Raw genomic sequence first — 16,625 nt, 5'->3', positions numbered from 1 at the left:
ACTCACACCTTCTTATGGTGTCAAAGCCAAAGCCAAAGCCAGGGCCTGTGGCCACACCTCCCTTCCAGGCTGCACGGGGCTTAGAGGCAAAGGGTTAGCGAGGTGAATTGTGAGCTTTGCATGCCACTCCACACAGAAGGAGGCTAGGCCTTCCAGAACACGAGAAAGATACTCAGTGATGTTTAATTACTTCAGCATAAGGATAAGCTGAGGAGAAAATGAGGATGCGAAAGAAAAGATGTGAAGGCGTCTCCCGGCAGGCTTTGCCACAGCCCACCCTGCCCTCCAGCTTCTGGCTGACGCACTGCGATCAGCAGGTGGATTCCTAAGCGCTTTACAAGCTCTCTGCTGACGGAGGGTCCTGGGATCCTCTCTAACTGTCCAACGAGGAGGGAGAAAGGCCCCCACCCCCACCTGGGCCACCCCAGCCAGGGAAGGGATGCGAGGCCACTGCTGTCCAGGTGGACACGGCGATGCTGGTGAGCGAGGGCTCCCCCAGAACCTCCACACCAGCTGAAGCAGGTACTTGAGCGGGGAGCACAGACGGGGGTGACGTCACGGCTGTGTTACTGAGAAGAAATGCTCCCGGGGCGCTGGCGTGCATCTCTGGGCCTGACCCCACGGGGCCCCCAGCGCCGTTGCTGATGGTCCACAGACACGGGTAGGCACTGCAGAGACACAGAGGGAGGTGATGTTGGATGACACACTGGTCAGTCAGTTCCCTTACCTAGATGATGAAACTTGGCCCAAAGTGGCTTCTGAATATACTGACTTGCAGTCTAACATGACGGGCAAACAGATTATACCCTGGCCTAAGCATATACCCCTGTCACCAAGCAACTGAGCCTCAACCAGTCAGGGCAGGTAACCCCTCAAGCCTAACCCCAGGCTGAAGACTGCCAAATTATGCCCAAAGAGGATAGATGTTTGGACTGCATAATCAGGTCCTCCCTGTACTATTGTTTCCTGATTATGCAATTACCATGTTGTTAGGAGAAGGTGGTATTGTTTCTTTGATCCAGGATGCTGCCCTGCTCTGCAAACGTTTGCATGCTCAAGTAAGCTTTGTTCCATTTAACTGGATTCAGTTTTTTTTTCTTTTAACACGTGGGACAAGCAGATACCCAGTGGTACCCAGGGACACAGGTCAGAAGAGGGCTTCTGGCAATGGCTTTCTTTCTAGCTGTGACAAACTGGCCCTGCTTCTGCAGAGAAACCCAGAGAAGCAATAAGCGAAATAAGGATGAAACGAGTTGTTCTGAGATACACATTCCAATGCTGTCCTTGCTGCTGACAAGTTATTGGATTCTGAACATGGCATTTCATCTCTCTAGGCCTCCCATTTAACCCTTATGATGTAGGTAGTGAGAGGAAGGTACAGAAAGTTTGTGACCTGTGAGTGTGCACTCTTCCTGACCTAGAGAGGTGACATGGTAACGATAACCAGGACATACTGTTGTCCAAAAACCCCGGGAAGAATCTGCGCTGTCCCAGTACTGGCTTCGTGATGTTGACCAGACTGTTGGATTTTTCTGAGCCTCAGTCTCCTCACCTTCATCTTGACATCCCTTTATCCACTATACCATCTTCATCTGTAAAATAATTTCACGTAACCCACAGAGATGTTATGAGGCTTGTGAGAAGGTAAGTACATGCGCCTAACCCTTGGCACTCAGGCAATCGCTGGGATCAGTCCGTCCATTCCTGCACTCCTCCGGTCAGCTCTGGTCCCTGGCAGGCAGGCTAGGGAACTGGACCACTTCCTTTGCCTTCTTTACTTCTGAGAGTACAGCACTACAGCACACTTGCTTGCACTTGGGAATCACTTAGCAAATGTTTAAAAAGTAAGCCTGATTCCTGGGTCCCGCCCTAAGCAATTCTGATTTAACTCTGGCTAGTCAACAGCCTGGGTGTCGGGACCTTTCAAAACCTCCCAACTAGTTACAGTAAAATGTTCCTGCTAAACTAGAACCCAGATGTGTGCGACTGCAGTTGGGACACGTAGAATAACTGCCAAACTTTTAAGCCTTTATTCATCAATACATCCTGACATCTTGGACTTTCCATACTGACTGATAAGTGCATGGCTTGATAATTGGCTGGTTATCCAATGCTGGCGATGAATACGTTTGCTTTTTCTCTGCAAAATCTTCATGGAAAAAGGAACGAGTTAAACACACTAAAGAGGAAACCAAAGGTAGAGACGCCACCCTCCTCTGGACCATCCTTCAGTTACTATAGACCTCCTTGGGCCAAATCGGAATGCAGGAGCCCAGCCACAGCTATCTGAGCCTACCCAGCCTGCTGGAATTCCAGAAGAGGCTCTTCAGCATCCTTTGGGGTCATGTCTGATGCCTCCTGGGCTGGTGAAAAAGCCATGAGCAGAGGTACACAACTGTGTGACCAGAAGCTCCTGCACTTCAGTTTCTTCAGCAATAAAGAAAGGAATTGCAAAACATGCCTGGTAGATTTCTTGAGTACTATAGATAACTTCTGTAAGGTAGCTAGTACCGAACTTGATACATGATTATTTAATATCTTCTGCTCATCTTGATTCTCTTTCTCACTTCCTACCACTGCCCAAATCAATGCTTCCCCTTGGAGCCTCCAGATCAGCACTACCCTAAAGAAATAAAAAGCAAGCCACAAATGCCAGCCACCTATGTAAATTTCCATTTTCTACTAACCACATTTAGAAAAAAAAAAGAATTCTTTGTGAATATTTTATGTAAGTGAAAATATTCCAAATAACGTTTCAACATGCATTTGATGTCAAAAATAGTACCAAGATTTTCACTTCTTGCTTTATACTTCTTGCACCAGTATATGACACTGACAACACAGCCCAGTCTGCACCAGCTGCATTTCAAGTGCTCCACAGCCATCGTACCACATATTGGAAATTTGCTGCATGCAGCAGTTGGTGGCTGCTGCATGGGACAGCACGGCTCTCAATGCTCATGAGCCACAACAGCTAAGAGCATATTTGGAATGCAGAATCCAAGGCTCCAGCCAGAACTACTCATCAGATGCTGCATTTAACAGCAACCCCACATGGTTCTGATGCACATACAAGTGGGACATGGGTCATCTGACATCTCCACAGGTCCCATCCTCCAGCTTCGAATCCTTTTGGATCTTCTCAAAGTCCTGCATGTCTGTAAGAAATGTAAGAGCTGACATTTGCGTAAAACATTGCTGTTTTCGAAGCATTTGAGCACATTTTCTCATTTTGCTCCTCGGCCATCTGTAATTCTGCAAAGCAGCAGCTCAAATTGTATCCCCATTACAGATAAGAAAGCTAAAGCTTATATAAAGTTTTAAAAAAAGTCACCCAAAGTCAAAAATTCAGTGAGAGATAGAACTGAAACTCAAACCCAGCTCTGCCAGATTGTAGGGTGTCTTACTTCTCTACTTTCACCGTATGGATTTCCAGAAGTCAGACCAATCGGTCCCCACTACAGGAATTATACTAGGAGACCAACATACCACTCTTAACCCTGTCACCAGGATTGTGAGCCAAGCACCTACAACCCTTTTAAACATAAGCAGACCTCAGAATTCTTGCTTTCCTGGGGCATGTTTGGTTTTTTTTTTTCCCTTTCTGTTCCTCTTGTGTTCCCCTCCAGGCATACATATTTGCTATCCTCACAGCCTAATGCCTCTCTGTTCCAGACAAAAACAACCCTACCCATAATGTCTCTTCTTTAAAACATTGTCCATGCCCGCAATGATGAACATGTGACTGTTTATGAAGAGCTATGCTATAGTAACAATACAGGGGAATTCGGTGGACGGGGATGGAGCAAGGGAAATCCCAGGGCCTATGGAACTGTATGATGATAACAATTTTTTAAAAGTTAAAAATATATAATATACATTTTATATTATGTTATATTATATATTATAATAATGTATATGTGTGTATGTATATATTTGTGTATAATTATATACATTATATAATTATATATATATATATCATGAAAGAGAGTATGCCCCAACAAGAACTTTTCTACCAGGCCCAGCCGGTGTGGAGGTCTAGTAGCTAAAACCCTCATTTTACAAGTATCAGGATCCCATATGGGTGCTGGTTCATGTCCCAGCTGCACCACTTCCCATCAAGCTCTCTGCTTGTGGCCTGGGTAAGCAATAGTAGATGGCTCAAAACCTTGGGACCCTGCATCCAAGAGGAAGACCTGGAGGAGGTTTCTAGTCCCTGGCTTCAAACTGACTCAGCTCCAGCCATTGCTGCCACATAGGGAGTGAACCAATGGACAGCAGTTCCATCTTATTGTCACCTTCATTTCCAAGGGGCGCAATGTTTAGACTGAAGAATGAGGAAAGAATGAACCTTGATAACTGGTACCAAGCAGGTTGAAGATGATGCTCTTACCTAGGCCCTGGGTTGATTGGTCCATTGGTGTGGGGTACAGAGAGGATACTGCCATGCGGTGTCGAGGATAAGGAAGTCCAGGTGTCGGGACCCGAGAAAACTTGCAGGTTATTGCTTGAGCTTTCTATCAAATTCACTTTGGGAAAACAACAACAGTTCAATTGACAAAGCACATGGAACACAAAAGCCCATGGGGCAATGACATCATCCTGGGGTAAAATCATAACCATGGCTTGGGCTACAGGGACCTACAGTCTGTTAGCACTTTCTGAGGGAAGCCAAAAAGCAGGAGGGCACTGATGTCTATTACATGGCAACCATACGCCAGGTGCTGCTTATCACTGCTTCTTCACAGCAACAGCTTCCCATCTCCATTTTACGGATGAGGCTCAGAGAGGTGGGACTTGCTTTGTGTCACGTTTCATCCCAGTTACTCCCCTATTTGGATGGATTGTAGAGTCAGGCCCTCAAGCTAAGCTAAGGGCCACCAGGGCCCAGATGAGATTTCTGAGAGGCAAGACCTTATCCTTTTCAGCAGTTCCCAAGCAGATGACAACATCTCAGGCTGACTTAAGCATCTGAAGAATACTGTCTTCTCACAAAATAAATAAATAAATAAATAAATAAATAAATAAATAAATAAATAAATAAATAAATACAGAACTGGTCTCCCTTACTGTAAAGGGAATCTTTGAAAGTTGAATTCATACATGCACAGAGAAAAAGCAGCGGTCTCCAGAGCTGAGGGGCAATGAGAAGTGGGCCAAAGGATACAGAGCAACAGTTGCGTAGGATGAAAGTCTAGGCATCCAATGAACAGCGTGACCGCCATGGTCCATAGTATTGCACCGTGTTCTGGAAATTCACTGGGAGAACAGGTTCCAGATGCGTTCACCATAGTCAAAAAGGGGTAACTCTGAGGAGAAGGGCAAGTTGGTCTTCTTGACCACAGTCATCCATGAACATGCATCGTGATGCAACCTCAAGGGCATGCAATGAAGTGGGAGGAAACAGCACCTTCTATTTCTTGACTCTCCACTTGCATACATAATGTAAATGTAACAGAGAGCAAGAAGAAGAGGAGGCAGAAGGAAGGGGAGTGGTCCCTGGTGCTGTGGTTCCAGTCACGTGTTGGAGATTAAGTCCTAGTACAGCAGTGTGGGGAGATGAGAGGTAACCAGGACATGAGGGCTCTGCTTCTGTGAGTGGATCCATCACAAGGGTGGGTTCACTCTCTCAGAAGTGGATTGGTCCTAAACGGAGGATTTCAGCCCCCTTCCCTCTCTCCCACCCGCAAGATGCTTCCCACCACTTATGGTGCTGGAAAAAGGCCCTCACCAGAGACCAACACCTTGATCGTGGATTTCCCAACTTCTAAAACTTGGAGGGTATAAATTCCCATTCTTTATACATTACCCAGTCTATGGTACGGTGTCACAGTGGTACAAAATGTAGAACTGCAGCTGCACATGACCTGGCAGGTGCAGCCTCTTCAACATCAGACCTCGTGTCTCCCTCAGGCCCCATTCGCCTCTACACCCTGCTGCAAATATGTTCCCCAGCCAGCCCACATGCATTTTCCTTACTGCGCCTTAACTCACACCATTTCTTCCACCTACAATGGCCTGCCCACTCACACCTCTGTCCTTTTCTAGTCAAGGTTCAATTTCAATTGTTTAGAAGACATATTTACATATGCATGTATTCAAAAAGCAAAATTATATGGAGAGATGAAAGATTAGACAGACAGAGATCTCTCCTATCCACTGGCTCACTCCCCAAATGCCCACAACAGCCAGGTCTGGGCCCAACTGAAATCGGGAGGTAGAAATTCCATTCTGGTCTCCCCATGGACGGCGGAGGCTCCAAGCTCTAAGGTCATCCTCTGCCACTTTCCCAGGTACATTAGCAGAAAGCTGGATCAGAAGGGAAACTTTTGGAACTCTGATATGGGATTCCAATGTTGCAACTGGTACACCACAACCTTAGCTCCCCAAATTTAAATCTTAACTCCTCTGGACAGCCTCTGCTACCTACCAGACAAATCTAGCTGTTCTTTTCTTCATGAATTCCCATGGCACCTTGGCTTGCATGTTTTTACAGGATGTCTCTCAAATTATGTGCCAATTAATCACCAGGGGAACTTGTTAAAATGGAGGTTGAACTCCAGGAGTAGAACCTGAGACTCTGTTTCTAACAAGTTCCCAGGCGATGCTGCCAGTCCAAGTACCACACCAGAGCCCCAACTGTGTTGTATTTATTGTGATCAATTATTTATGTGAAAACAGAACCAACCCAGCAATTGCAACCACCAGCTGATCGGGGTGATGGACTGTGCCGGGCCCTGTGCTTGCTAGAGCATACAAGAAACTAGTCTGGGAATACCTCAAAGTTTCTTTGGAGATCTCCCTAATCGAACTGCTGGACTCAGAACTCTAATCAAGAAAAGACAGAAGACAGAGCAGATCAATCATTCATCTCAGCTATATGTTGGCAGCGATATATGGGGCAAACGGAGACTTTATGATGGACCATATCAATCAGTGGACGACCTCATCGAGCGAAACTGGCAGCGATCCATAACCGGAGAACTATTAACACCACTCGAGCACATATCTCAGAGCATGCCCCACATCCGGGACTCGGGGTGGGCGGGAAACCGGGTGGGGCTTCCCCCTCAATATCCCCCTTTACCTCAGATACAAGATGGAAACAATGTGGACATAATAGTATTACCCACTTCCCTATCCCCCTGAACCTTTTTTTTTTCTTTTTTTTTTTTCTTTTCTTTTTCTTTCTTTAACTGTAATTAACTATGTAAAGATTGTCAACAACACAATAAAATAGATTATTAAAAAAAAAAAATAAGCCTTTGGGCCCAAAAAAAAAAAAAGAAAATTATTTATGTGCAAGTATTTTTGTAGCCCTGTGCTCCTCCCATGGCCTCCCTGCATCTAAATCACCCTCCTGTGCCCACCGCCTAGAAAACTGTGCAAGGCAGGGGCTCAGAACATGTGTTTTCTATAGGACCACAGGAAACAAGGAAGGAGATGAGGCATCACTCAGCTTCGGATATCATTAAGCCCCATATTCTTTCCCTATTGGTAGCAGCTATTGAGGTTGCTGGGAGGAGTGGGTTAAGGGACACAGGGACAGGTGGCTGGTAACCAGGAAAGTCACCTGCAGATGCAGAGCTCAGAGCATCCCTAACAAAGGAGGGAAGCTCCACACTCTCTTCCATGTCCTAGCCATGGTCTGTAGTTATTTGTCTCTTTTGGTATCCACCTTTCCACATTATAAAAGAATCTCCATAATGGCAGAATCTTCATCCACCTTGTTCATGTGCCTGAAACAAAGCCTGGCACACAGTCATTCCTCAATACATATTTGTTGCCTGAGTAACTGAATGCAAAACTGGGCATACGCAAGGCAAGATTTGGGCATACACAAGGCCAAGCCACACAAGACACAGCATCAATGAAAAGAAAATGCACTCAGGGTTAGGGAGCTGGCTAGTGCTTAAGATGGTGGTTAGAGGATCACAGACCTCATAGAAGTGCCTGGTCCAGATCCTGGCCCATCTGCTTACAGCCCAGCATCCTGCTAAGGCCATCCTGGGAGACGGCAGCAGTGATGGTTCAAGTGCTTGGTCCCCTGCCAGTCATGCTGCAGACCCAAATGGAATTCCAAGTTCCTGGCTCCCATTTGGCCCAACACAGACTGTTGTAGCCATTTGGGGAATGACAGATCTCTCTCCCTAACTTTGCCATTCAAGTAAATAAATAAAGGAAACTATTTAAACTTTAGGGAAAAAAATAAGGCAACAGTTAGGACACCTGCATTCTACATCCAAGTGCCTGGATTCTGCTCCCAGATCAGCTTCTGACTCCAGCTTCCTGCTAACAGAGTCTTAGGCAGTGTGACACTTCATGTTAGGTTTCTGGCAGGCATATGGCAGACCTGGTGGAGCTTCTGGCTTCCAGCTTTGACCCACTGCTGGCCAGTCCACCATTCCAGGCATCTAGAGAGTGAACCAGTAACGGGAGCATCTCTTTCTCTCTCTCTCCCTCCCTTTCTTCCTCTTTAAAATAAATAAACACTCCAACAAGCCATTGAATTTGTCTGGACAATAAGATGCTGGAATCTATGCTTGGTATATGCTTGCAATGAAAGAATCTCAACTGATCTTGAACTGTGGTAATGCAACAAGGTGGAGATATCCATCATGGGGGGAGGGTTTGGGGAAGGGATGGGGGAATCCCAGTACCTATAAAACTGTGTCACATAATACAATGTAATTAATAAAAAAGAAAAGAAAAGAAAGAATGAAATGATACAATTTGCAACTAGATGGTCCCAACTAGAGACCATTATGCTCAGTGAAATAAGTCACTCACCAAAAGAGAAATACCACATGTTCTCTCTAATACAAGGAATTTATGATGCAGATTTAATGTATACTGGTGAAGTAATAGAGACTGTCATATCCAGATGTGAAGACACACTGCAACATGCATCTCTGCTTCCAAATAAAAGGAACCCTTTGACTCTTTGACAATCAAAGGGTTGGATATATCTAGACAATGGAAGGATGGACAATGTCTGTATCAACAATGTCAGAGCACACTTCAACAGCAGACTGATGGAATTATAACTCCTTATGAAGACTTGTGACAATAAGAGAAAAGTCAACTGGGGGGGGGTAGATATTGAGGAGAATCCCAGATTATAAGAATTGCACAATAAATTTCAAACAAAAATAATAAAAATGCATAAATAAATAAACAAATAAGGTATGCAAGCAGTACTCCCAACTCACAAAAATAATGACTGCAAGAAGTACTTAGGGCCTGGCGCCTAAAGTCCTCGCCTCGAACGCCCCGGGATCCCATATGGGCGCCGGTTCTGATCCCGGCAGCTCCACTTCCCATCCAGCTCCCTGCTTGTGGCCTGGGAAGGCAGTCCAGGACAGCCCAAAGCTTTGGGACCCTGCACCCTCGTGGGAAACCCGGAAGAGGTTCCAGGTTCCCGGCATCAGATCGGCGCAGCACCGGCCCATTGCAGCTCACTTGGGGAGTGAATCATCGGATGGAAGATCTTCCTCTCTGTCTCTCCTCCTCTCTGTGTATCTGATTTTGTAATAAAATAAATAAATCTTAAAAAAAATAAGTACTCAAGGTTGAGTTTGCAACCTTCACGTCAACCAAGCTAAGGCCTGCACGTACAGTGATACAGTTTCCCCAAGGCCTCCCTAATAGATGTCTGACACTGAACCCAGCAATCTCTGCACTGAGCCACAATTACACCTGTAGAGAAGAGCCAAGTGGCAGCAACGAGCCAAGCTCCCTGACCCACACAACCTAACTCGGCTCTTAGAGATCAGCACAAAACTGCCAGGCTGCTGGGAGCCCAGAGAGGAGGACTTTCATGCTCATTCTTACAAAATAATTGCAAGACACCCACATAGTATAACTAGGTCACCATTGATTAGCATATAAACAATCAAATGAAACATACAACAACAATACATAATAACAGTGCCCGTAACACATTCGTTGAAAGAAAGGTGCTCCTTCTTCACTCCTTCCTTCCTTCCGGGTGTTTGTCCACCTCTCCCTGCTCGCCCACGTCCCATGGGTTTAATTAGCAGAGCCACACACCTGAAGGAGAGTGGTTTCGATGCATGTACGCAGAGGGGTAGGGAGCTGGCCGGTGTCCTCGGAGGCCGGAGAAGTGCTCACAGCCAGGGTGGGTGTGGGGAGCAGGCAGAGGCAAAGGAGCAGCATACTGATAGTTGGTGTTTCCTGTTGTGCACACGCCCTCAGGATTGGAGAAGATCCAGCCTCCCACTAGAACAAACAGAGTCCACAGTCAGGGTCAGGGAACCAGCTCCACCCCCTGTAGAGACACCACCACACCTGGCATCATGCCCCCTCCCCAGGGAACCTGCCGCTCAGGAGATGACAACAGGGCATATCCAAGTATTATCTGAATGCAGACATTCATAGAAATCCAAAGTTTGGGCTACTTTGGACTGGCACTAAATAAAAGTCCAGGAGGCAGCGTGCATGAGGGTATCTCAGAAAGTTTGGGGAAACAGGCATGAGGACAAGCTTAATTTGGTGCAAAAATTTTTTTGGAATTCATCCCTATGAAGGATTTTCAAAAGTTCAGACGCTCACACTGGCGAAATCGGCAGCATTTCAGAACTATCCAAACCACCTGGACAGAACCCTCGGAATATGTGCACATTGAGACTCTGGGTTGATGCGAGGTGGCGGTTCCTCATCCCTGGGTACTGGGATGTGTGCAAAGGCGTGAGTGGTTTCCCCGTTTGTCTCTCTCCTTCCCCCAGGAACAACAAGAAGAAATGGCCAATTTGGAAGCAATGAATTCACCCAATTTTCCCTAAACCTTGACCCTTCCCAACTTGATCAACCATGTAATCATTATTTTAAAAATATAATAAAATTTATTTTTAAAAAAAGTTCACAGACAATCAATAGTGTGAAACCAGTAGGCATGGGTTTCAAATACTTTCTTGACAACAAAATAAAGTGTGCAGGTTGGTGTGATGGTGCAGTAAGTTGAGCGCTGCTGGTGATGCCAGCACCCCAGCTGAGAGTGCCAGTGTGAGTTCTGACTGCTCCATTTCTCACCCAGCTTCCTAATAATACACCTCGGGAAGCTACAGAAGATGTGCCAGCTGAGTGGTTCTTGGTACCACGGGAGAGAACACAGATCTGTTTCCTGACTCCTGGCTTTAGTCTGGCCCATATCTGGCTGTTTGCACTGGTATACTATATGGGTGCTGGTTCATATCCCAGCAGCCCTGCTTCCCATCCAGCTCCCTGCTTGTGGCACGGGAAAGCAGTCAAGGATGGCCCAAAGCCTTGGGACCCTGCACCTGCGTGGGAGACCCAGAGGAAGTTCCGGGCTCCTGGCTTCAGACTGGCGCAGAACTGACTGTAGCGGTCACTTAGGGAGTGAACCATTGGATGGAAGATCTTCCTGTCTGTCTCTCCTCTCTGTATATCTGACTTTACAATAAAAATAAATAAACCATTTTAAAAAAAAAAAAGAAAAGAAAGCAGAGCCCAAGTGGTTCATCATTTCCATTCTTATACCCCATCTAGACTCGCAGAAGCCCCATAAGCTGATGAGCACAGGGTCTCTGGGCATTCTGGAATGGGCACGAAGTTGTCTGCAGCGGAATACCATGTCCAGTCCAGATTGGGAGCAGACCTTATACAGCTGTGCCAGGTGGTGTGGGTGTGCAAGGGAGTGAACCCAGGAACGTCTCCACTCACTTCCCAGCCAGTGTTCACCCAACTCACAGTGAGAATAGGTCACATGCTGGCTCTCGGAGACTGCTTCCGGGACGTCTTTGAGGTGATTTCTGAAAAAGCAATGAAACGGCACTGTGGGTGGACTTTTCTACAAGTCCAGCATAAGCAGATTGTCTATGGAGAGAAATAAGTTGGTTTTTTTTTAAGATGTGCTTTTCCTTATTTTAAAGGGAAAATGAGAGTGAGCAAGGTCTTCCATCTGTTAGGGTTGGGGTGACTGAGAGCGAGAGAGAGGCAAAGGGATTTCATAGTCTAGGAAAAGAGTTTGGGGCCTGGCACAGTAGCCTAGCATCTAAAGTCCTCGCCTTGAATGTGCCAGGATCCCATATGGGCGCCGATTCTAATCCCAGTGGCCCCACTTCCCATCCAGCTCCCTGCTTGTGGCCTGGGAAAACAGTCGAGGACAATCCAAAGCCTTGGGACCCTGCACCTGCGTGGAAGACCCAGAAGAGACTCTGGGCTCCTGGCTTCAGATTGGCACAGCTGCAGCCACTCGGGGAGTGAATTATCAGACAGAAGATCTTCCTCTCTGTCTCTCCTGCTCTCTGTGTATCTGACTTTCCAATAGAAATAAAATAAAATCTTGAAAGAAAGAAAGAAGGAAAGGAAAGGAAAGGAAAGGAAAGGAAAGGAAAGGAAAGGAAAGGAAAGGAAAGGAAAGGAAAGGAAAGGAAAGAAAAGAAAAGAAAAGAAAAGAAGAAGTAGAGTAGCCAGGGCTCAAACAGGCACCCATGTGAAACGCAAGCGCTGGAGACAGTGGCTTAACCTGTTACCCCACAGTGCAGGCCCAAGCAATGCTTCTTGAGATAAGAAAGGACCTTTTTTACTTGAAGCTATTGTCCTTCCCTCATCTTTCCTCTAAGTCACTATTTCTAAGAAGTACACTTGCTCTGTGGGTTGCACTTTTACTGTTACTCTTTTTACTAACTCTATAGCTACTAACTCTAGTCTTCTTGAGTTGTGTTTAATACTCCTGCCTGGGGCCAACACAATGGCTCAATTGGCTAATCCTCAGCCTACAAGCGACAGCATCCTATACGGGCACCAGCTCACATCCCAGAAGCTCCACTTCCCTTCCAGCTGCCTTCTTGTGGCCTGGCAGAGAACAGTCCAAGGCTTTGGGACCCTGCACCCACAAGAGAGACTCTGAGTAAACTCCAAGCTTCTGGCTTTGGATAAGCTCAGCTCTAGCTTTTGGGGAGTAAACCAGCAGATAGAAGATCTTTCTCTCTTCTCTGTAAAATCTGATTTTCAAACATGAATAAATAAATCCTTAAAAAAAAAAGGCTACCCTGCCTGAAAAGATTCAAATAATAAGTATGATTCGCACAGGACTTTCTGATACAATCACAGGTATGGTGTAAATACCAACCACCATTGAGAGGATTCCATTTTTTGTATTGGAAAAGTTGGTCTGGGGCCAGTGTTATATCACCACTTTTGATGCCTGCATCCCATGTGGGTGCCAGTTCAAGTCCCAGCTGTTCCACTTCCAATCCAGATCCCTGCTCATGGCCTGAGAAAAGCAGCAGAAGATAAGCTAAGTGTTTGAGTCCCTGTAGCCATGTGGGAGACCCAAATGAAGCTGGCTGCTGGCTTCAGCCTGGCCCAACCTGGCAGCCCAGCAGTTGCGCCATCTGAAAGTGAACCCACAGATAGAATAATGTCTCTCTCTCTCTCTCTCTCTCTCTTTCTCTTCCCCCAACCCCTCTGTAATTCTGTGAGGAGTCAGATGGGCTAACAGGTAGTTAGAGTGTCAACTTCCCCACAACAACTCTTTCAAATTGAATAAATAAATCCAGGTTCTTAGGAAGTCATAGACCAGTTGCTAACTGTGGTGGTGAAGCAGGGCTCAGTGGGTCAAATTTAAATCATTGAACTGGAGAATCTGTTATGAACCTCACAGACAGGATAAACAAGTATGCAACAATCATCCTCAGATCTGACATGGAACCCAAATATCTAGGGAAAAAATGGCAGAATAATCTTTCATCCTTCCAGCTGGGTTTTATTGTTCTGACACCTCACCTGGCATCAATAGCCACAAAGAAAAAAAAAGAGCAAACCACAGAGGAAGAAATATCCAGGGATTCTTTTCCTAGGAATGCAATGCATAACAAATAAGAAAAGGGGATGAAGAAAAATAGAACGGTAGGCAAATTGTAAGATCAAGCAGCCAGGAAACGACAAAGCTAAGACTCAGAACCTCTCCCTCAAAGTCCTAAATTACTTTCATGAGTCTACACTGCTATCATTTTAAATATAAATTCTGTCATCTAAAACACCAATTTTTTTAATCCGAAAAAGTTATAGATGCATCATCAAAATTTCCTCAAATATTGAATGACAAATTGCTGTGACACATCATTATAAACCTCTCTGCATTCATCCAGATCCTTTAAGACAAAAGGAAAGGTTAGACAGTTACAAGTATGATTCAACACTCAGTGAAATCTGTAGACTTCAAAGGCATTTATATTTACGTGTTAGATCCTATCAACATAAGAAAATCACACATAAGCCCCATTCTTTTTCCCTCTTTCCTTGAATGGAAAGGAAAGATACAGAGATGTCAAGTTATTGGTCCAAAGTGCTGGAATCATCTCTCACATGCCCAGAAGTCTCAGACATCTCTCACCTGCTCAAGATGAACCTCCCACCACACCTCATAGTTGCCTATGCTAAATGTGGCCTTAAAAAGAACAATTTATTAAAGCCATGTTATTCAGATGTGATTGGGAGAAAGGTAGAGTACACTATTTGAAAATCTAAGTCAGGGTTGACATCCTAGCACAGCAAGTTGTCACTGCATCCATGTGAGCACCAGCTGCTCCGCTTCCAATCCAGCTCCCTGCTGATGCACCCGGGGAAGCAGCAGAAGAAGATGCAAGAGCTTGGGCCCCTGCCATCCACATGGAAGAAACCGGAAGGAATTCCAGTTTCCTGGCCTTGCTTTGGTCCAACTCCAACCACGGTGAACCATTTGGGAAGAGAACCAGTGGATGGAAGATGATCTCTGTATCCCCACCACTACCATGACTGCCCCCGTTACTCTGCCTTTCAAACCGCTAAATAAATATTTTTAATGGAAATCACTTTTTAAAAATGTGGTTGCACTACTTTCAAGAATCTACAATAAGGCAGACTGAAAAACTACTTCCAGCTAAGGGTTCTTCTGAGATCTATTATAAGGAACAGATCATTATAATTTAGTTTAGTTTTGTTTGTTTTATTGACTACTTAATGAAGCATTGAAAAACACATTTATGTCAAGATAGTGTAAGCACTAAATAGTCTAATTCATTTGATATTTTTAGTAGTCAACTTAATATGATTTTACTAAAATTTCTCTACTTACCTTTCCTTGGCATCCAAGAAGGCTTTGGCAAATGGGTTGTACTTGATTTTGAGAGCTGTTATCTTGAATTTGCAAAGATAAGAAGTGTTAGTGACATAGGAGTAACAGAACCCTTTGTCTTCGCTTGTGAATTTTGATCAGACGGGATGCCCTACCTCTTCATGTTTTGTTTTGATTCCTGCAATAAGTCACTGCTGCACCATCTCTGACAAAGGACATTTTGTCATGACACATGGTGAAAATGGTAAATGCATTTAAAGTAACCAAAGAACAGGGAAAGCATTAGAAAGGAACAAATCTCTTCCGTACTAAATTTATCATTCATTTTCAGCAATCACTGAGCAACCAGCCCAGGTCAGGGGAGAATAGCACAGGTGTGACCTCACCTCGGAGAGTATAGCATAGCGTCAATTTCCTCGTGCTTAAACAACCACTAATGCCCTGGGCATTAGAAAAAATGGGAAAAAATAAACTATTGCTCCCATCCACTGTAACCAGCTTTATTCCACTTTGGTTTGTCTGCTTCATTCCTCCTTAGAGCTGTATGACATAGAGGAGATAGAGAAAGAGGCAGAGATGGGAACAGAGACACCAAGCTAGAGATAAGGATGGGGATTGGTAGAGACGGAGAGGCGGGTGAAGATGAAGAGAGAGAAGCAGATATATCCTGCGAGAGACATGCAGATGGAGATGCTTATACAGAAGATAGACATGAAAATAAAGACACAGCTAGACACTGAGACCAATAAAAAAAAAAAAAGGAGATAACAGAGGGAGACAGAGAAAGATGGAGACGAAAGAGACCAAGACAGAGAGGAAAAAACAGAGGAGATGGAGACAAAGATGGAGAGAGAGAAAGAGTTAGAAACTGAGGGAAAGATGGAGATTTTGATAGAGGGAGGCAGAGGCACAGACAGAAGCAGAGATAAAGGGTGAATAGAGATGGAGAGAGAGATAGAGGGAGACGTTGGATGGAGGTGAGGCTGCGGATGCTGGGAGAGAGACACAGAGACAAAATGAGAGAAATATTTTAATTTATTTTATTATTTTATGACACAGTCCCACTTGGCTCTGGGCTATTTGTCATCTGTCTCTACTGCCACATACACGCCCTGAGGTAAGAACACATTTATGTATCCATTCCAATATTTGCATCATCTAGAACAATACCCAACAAACATGGGCTACTTAGATAAACGTTGGGAAGGACATTTCTGTCACCAACAGCCTGAGAATCACTGCTCTCTGATGAAGGAGGCCAAGTAAAATGAAAGCGTATCCCTCTCTGGCCCAAAACTTGTGGAAAGAAATTGGGAGAATTTAGAGGAAGAACTACAGAGTCAGATAGGTATGACCTGGTCATTTTCTTCACTAATCTTGAAGAGGTCGGGCTGAAAAATAACACTAACAATGGGCACAGGGAAGAGGCTGTCCTTGCCCCTGTTCCCACCCTGCCAAAGCCTCAGTAAACACTGCCTAAGGGTTCCGGGGCAGATGCCGAGAGTTTGTTGTCCTGGGGCATGCT

General features: G+C 45.2%; 1 protein-coding gene across 1 annotated transcript in view; it reads right to left on the bottom strand.

Moving 5' to 3' along the window:
* Positions 1-291: 291 nt before the first annotated feature.
* The window catches only part of TBX19 (T-box transcription factor 19), a 29,879-nt gene continuing 13,545 nt past the window's right edge, over positions 292-16,625 (bottom strand). Inside the window, exons 4-8 of the mRNA XM_058660955.1 lie at positions 15,101-15,162; positions 11,731-11,792; positions 10,054-10,242; positions 4,394-4,529; positions 292-668 (exon numbers count right to left, since the gene is read on the bottom strand). Coding sequence (XP_058516938.1) covers positions 374-668; positions 4,394-4,529; positions 10,054-10,242; positions 11,731-11,792; positions 15,101-15,162 — 744 coding nt within the window. The 3' untranslated portion in view covers positions 292-373. The remainder of the gene's footprint in view (positions 669-4,393; positions 4,530-10,053; positions 10,243-11,730; positions 11,793-15,100; positions 15,163-16,625) is intronic.

The sequence above is a fragment of the Ochotona princeps genome, chromosome 2 (assembly GCF_030435755.1).
Source record: "Ochotona princeps isolate mOchPri1 chromosome 2, mOchPri1.hap1, whole genome shotgun sequence".
Taxonomy (NCBI): Eukaryota; Metazoa; Chordata; class Mammalia; order Lagomorpha; family Ochotonidae; genus Ochotona; species Ochotona princeps.
This window is presented reverse-complemented; position numbering and strand designations above follow the sequence as displayed.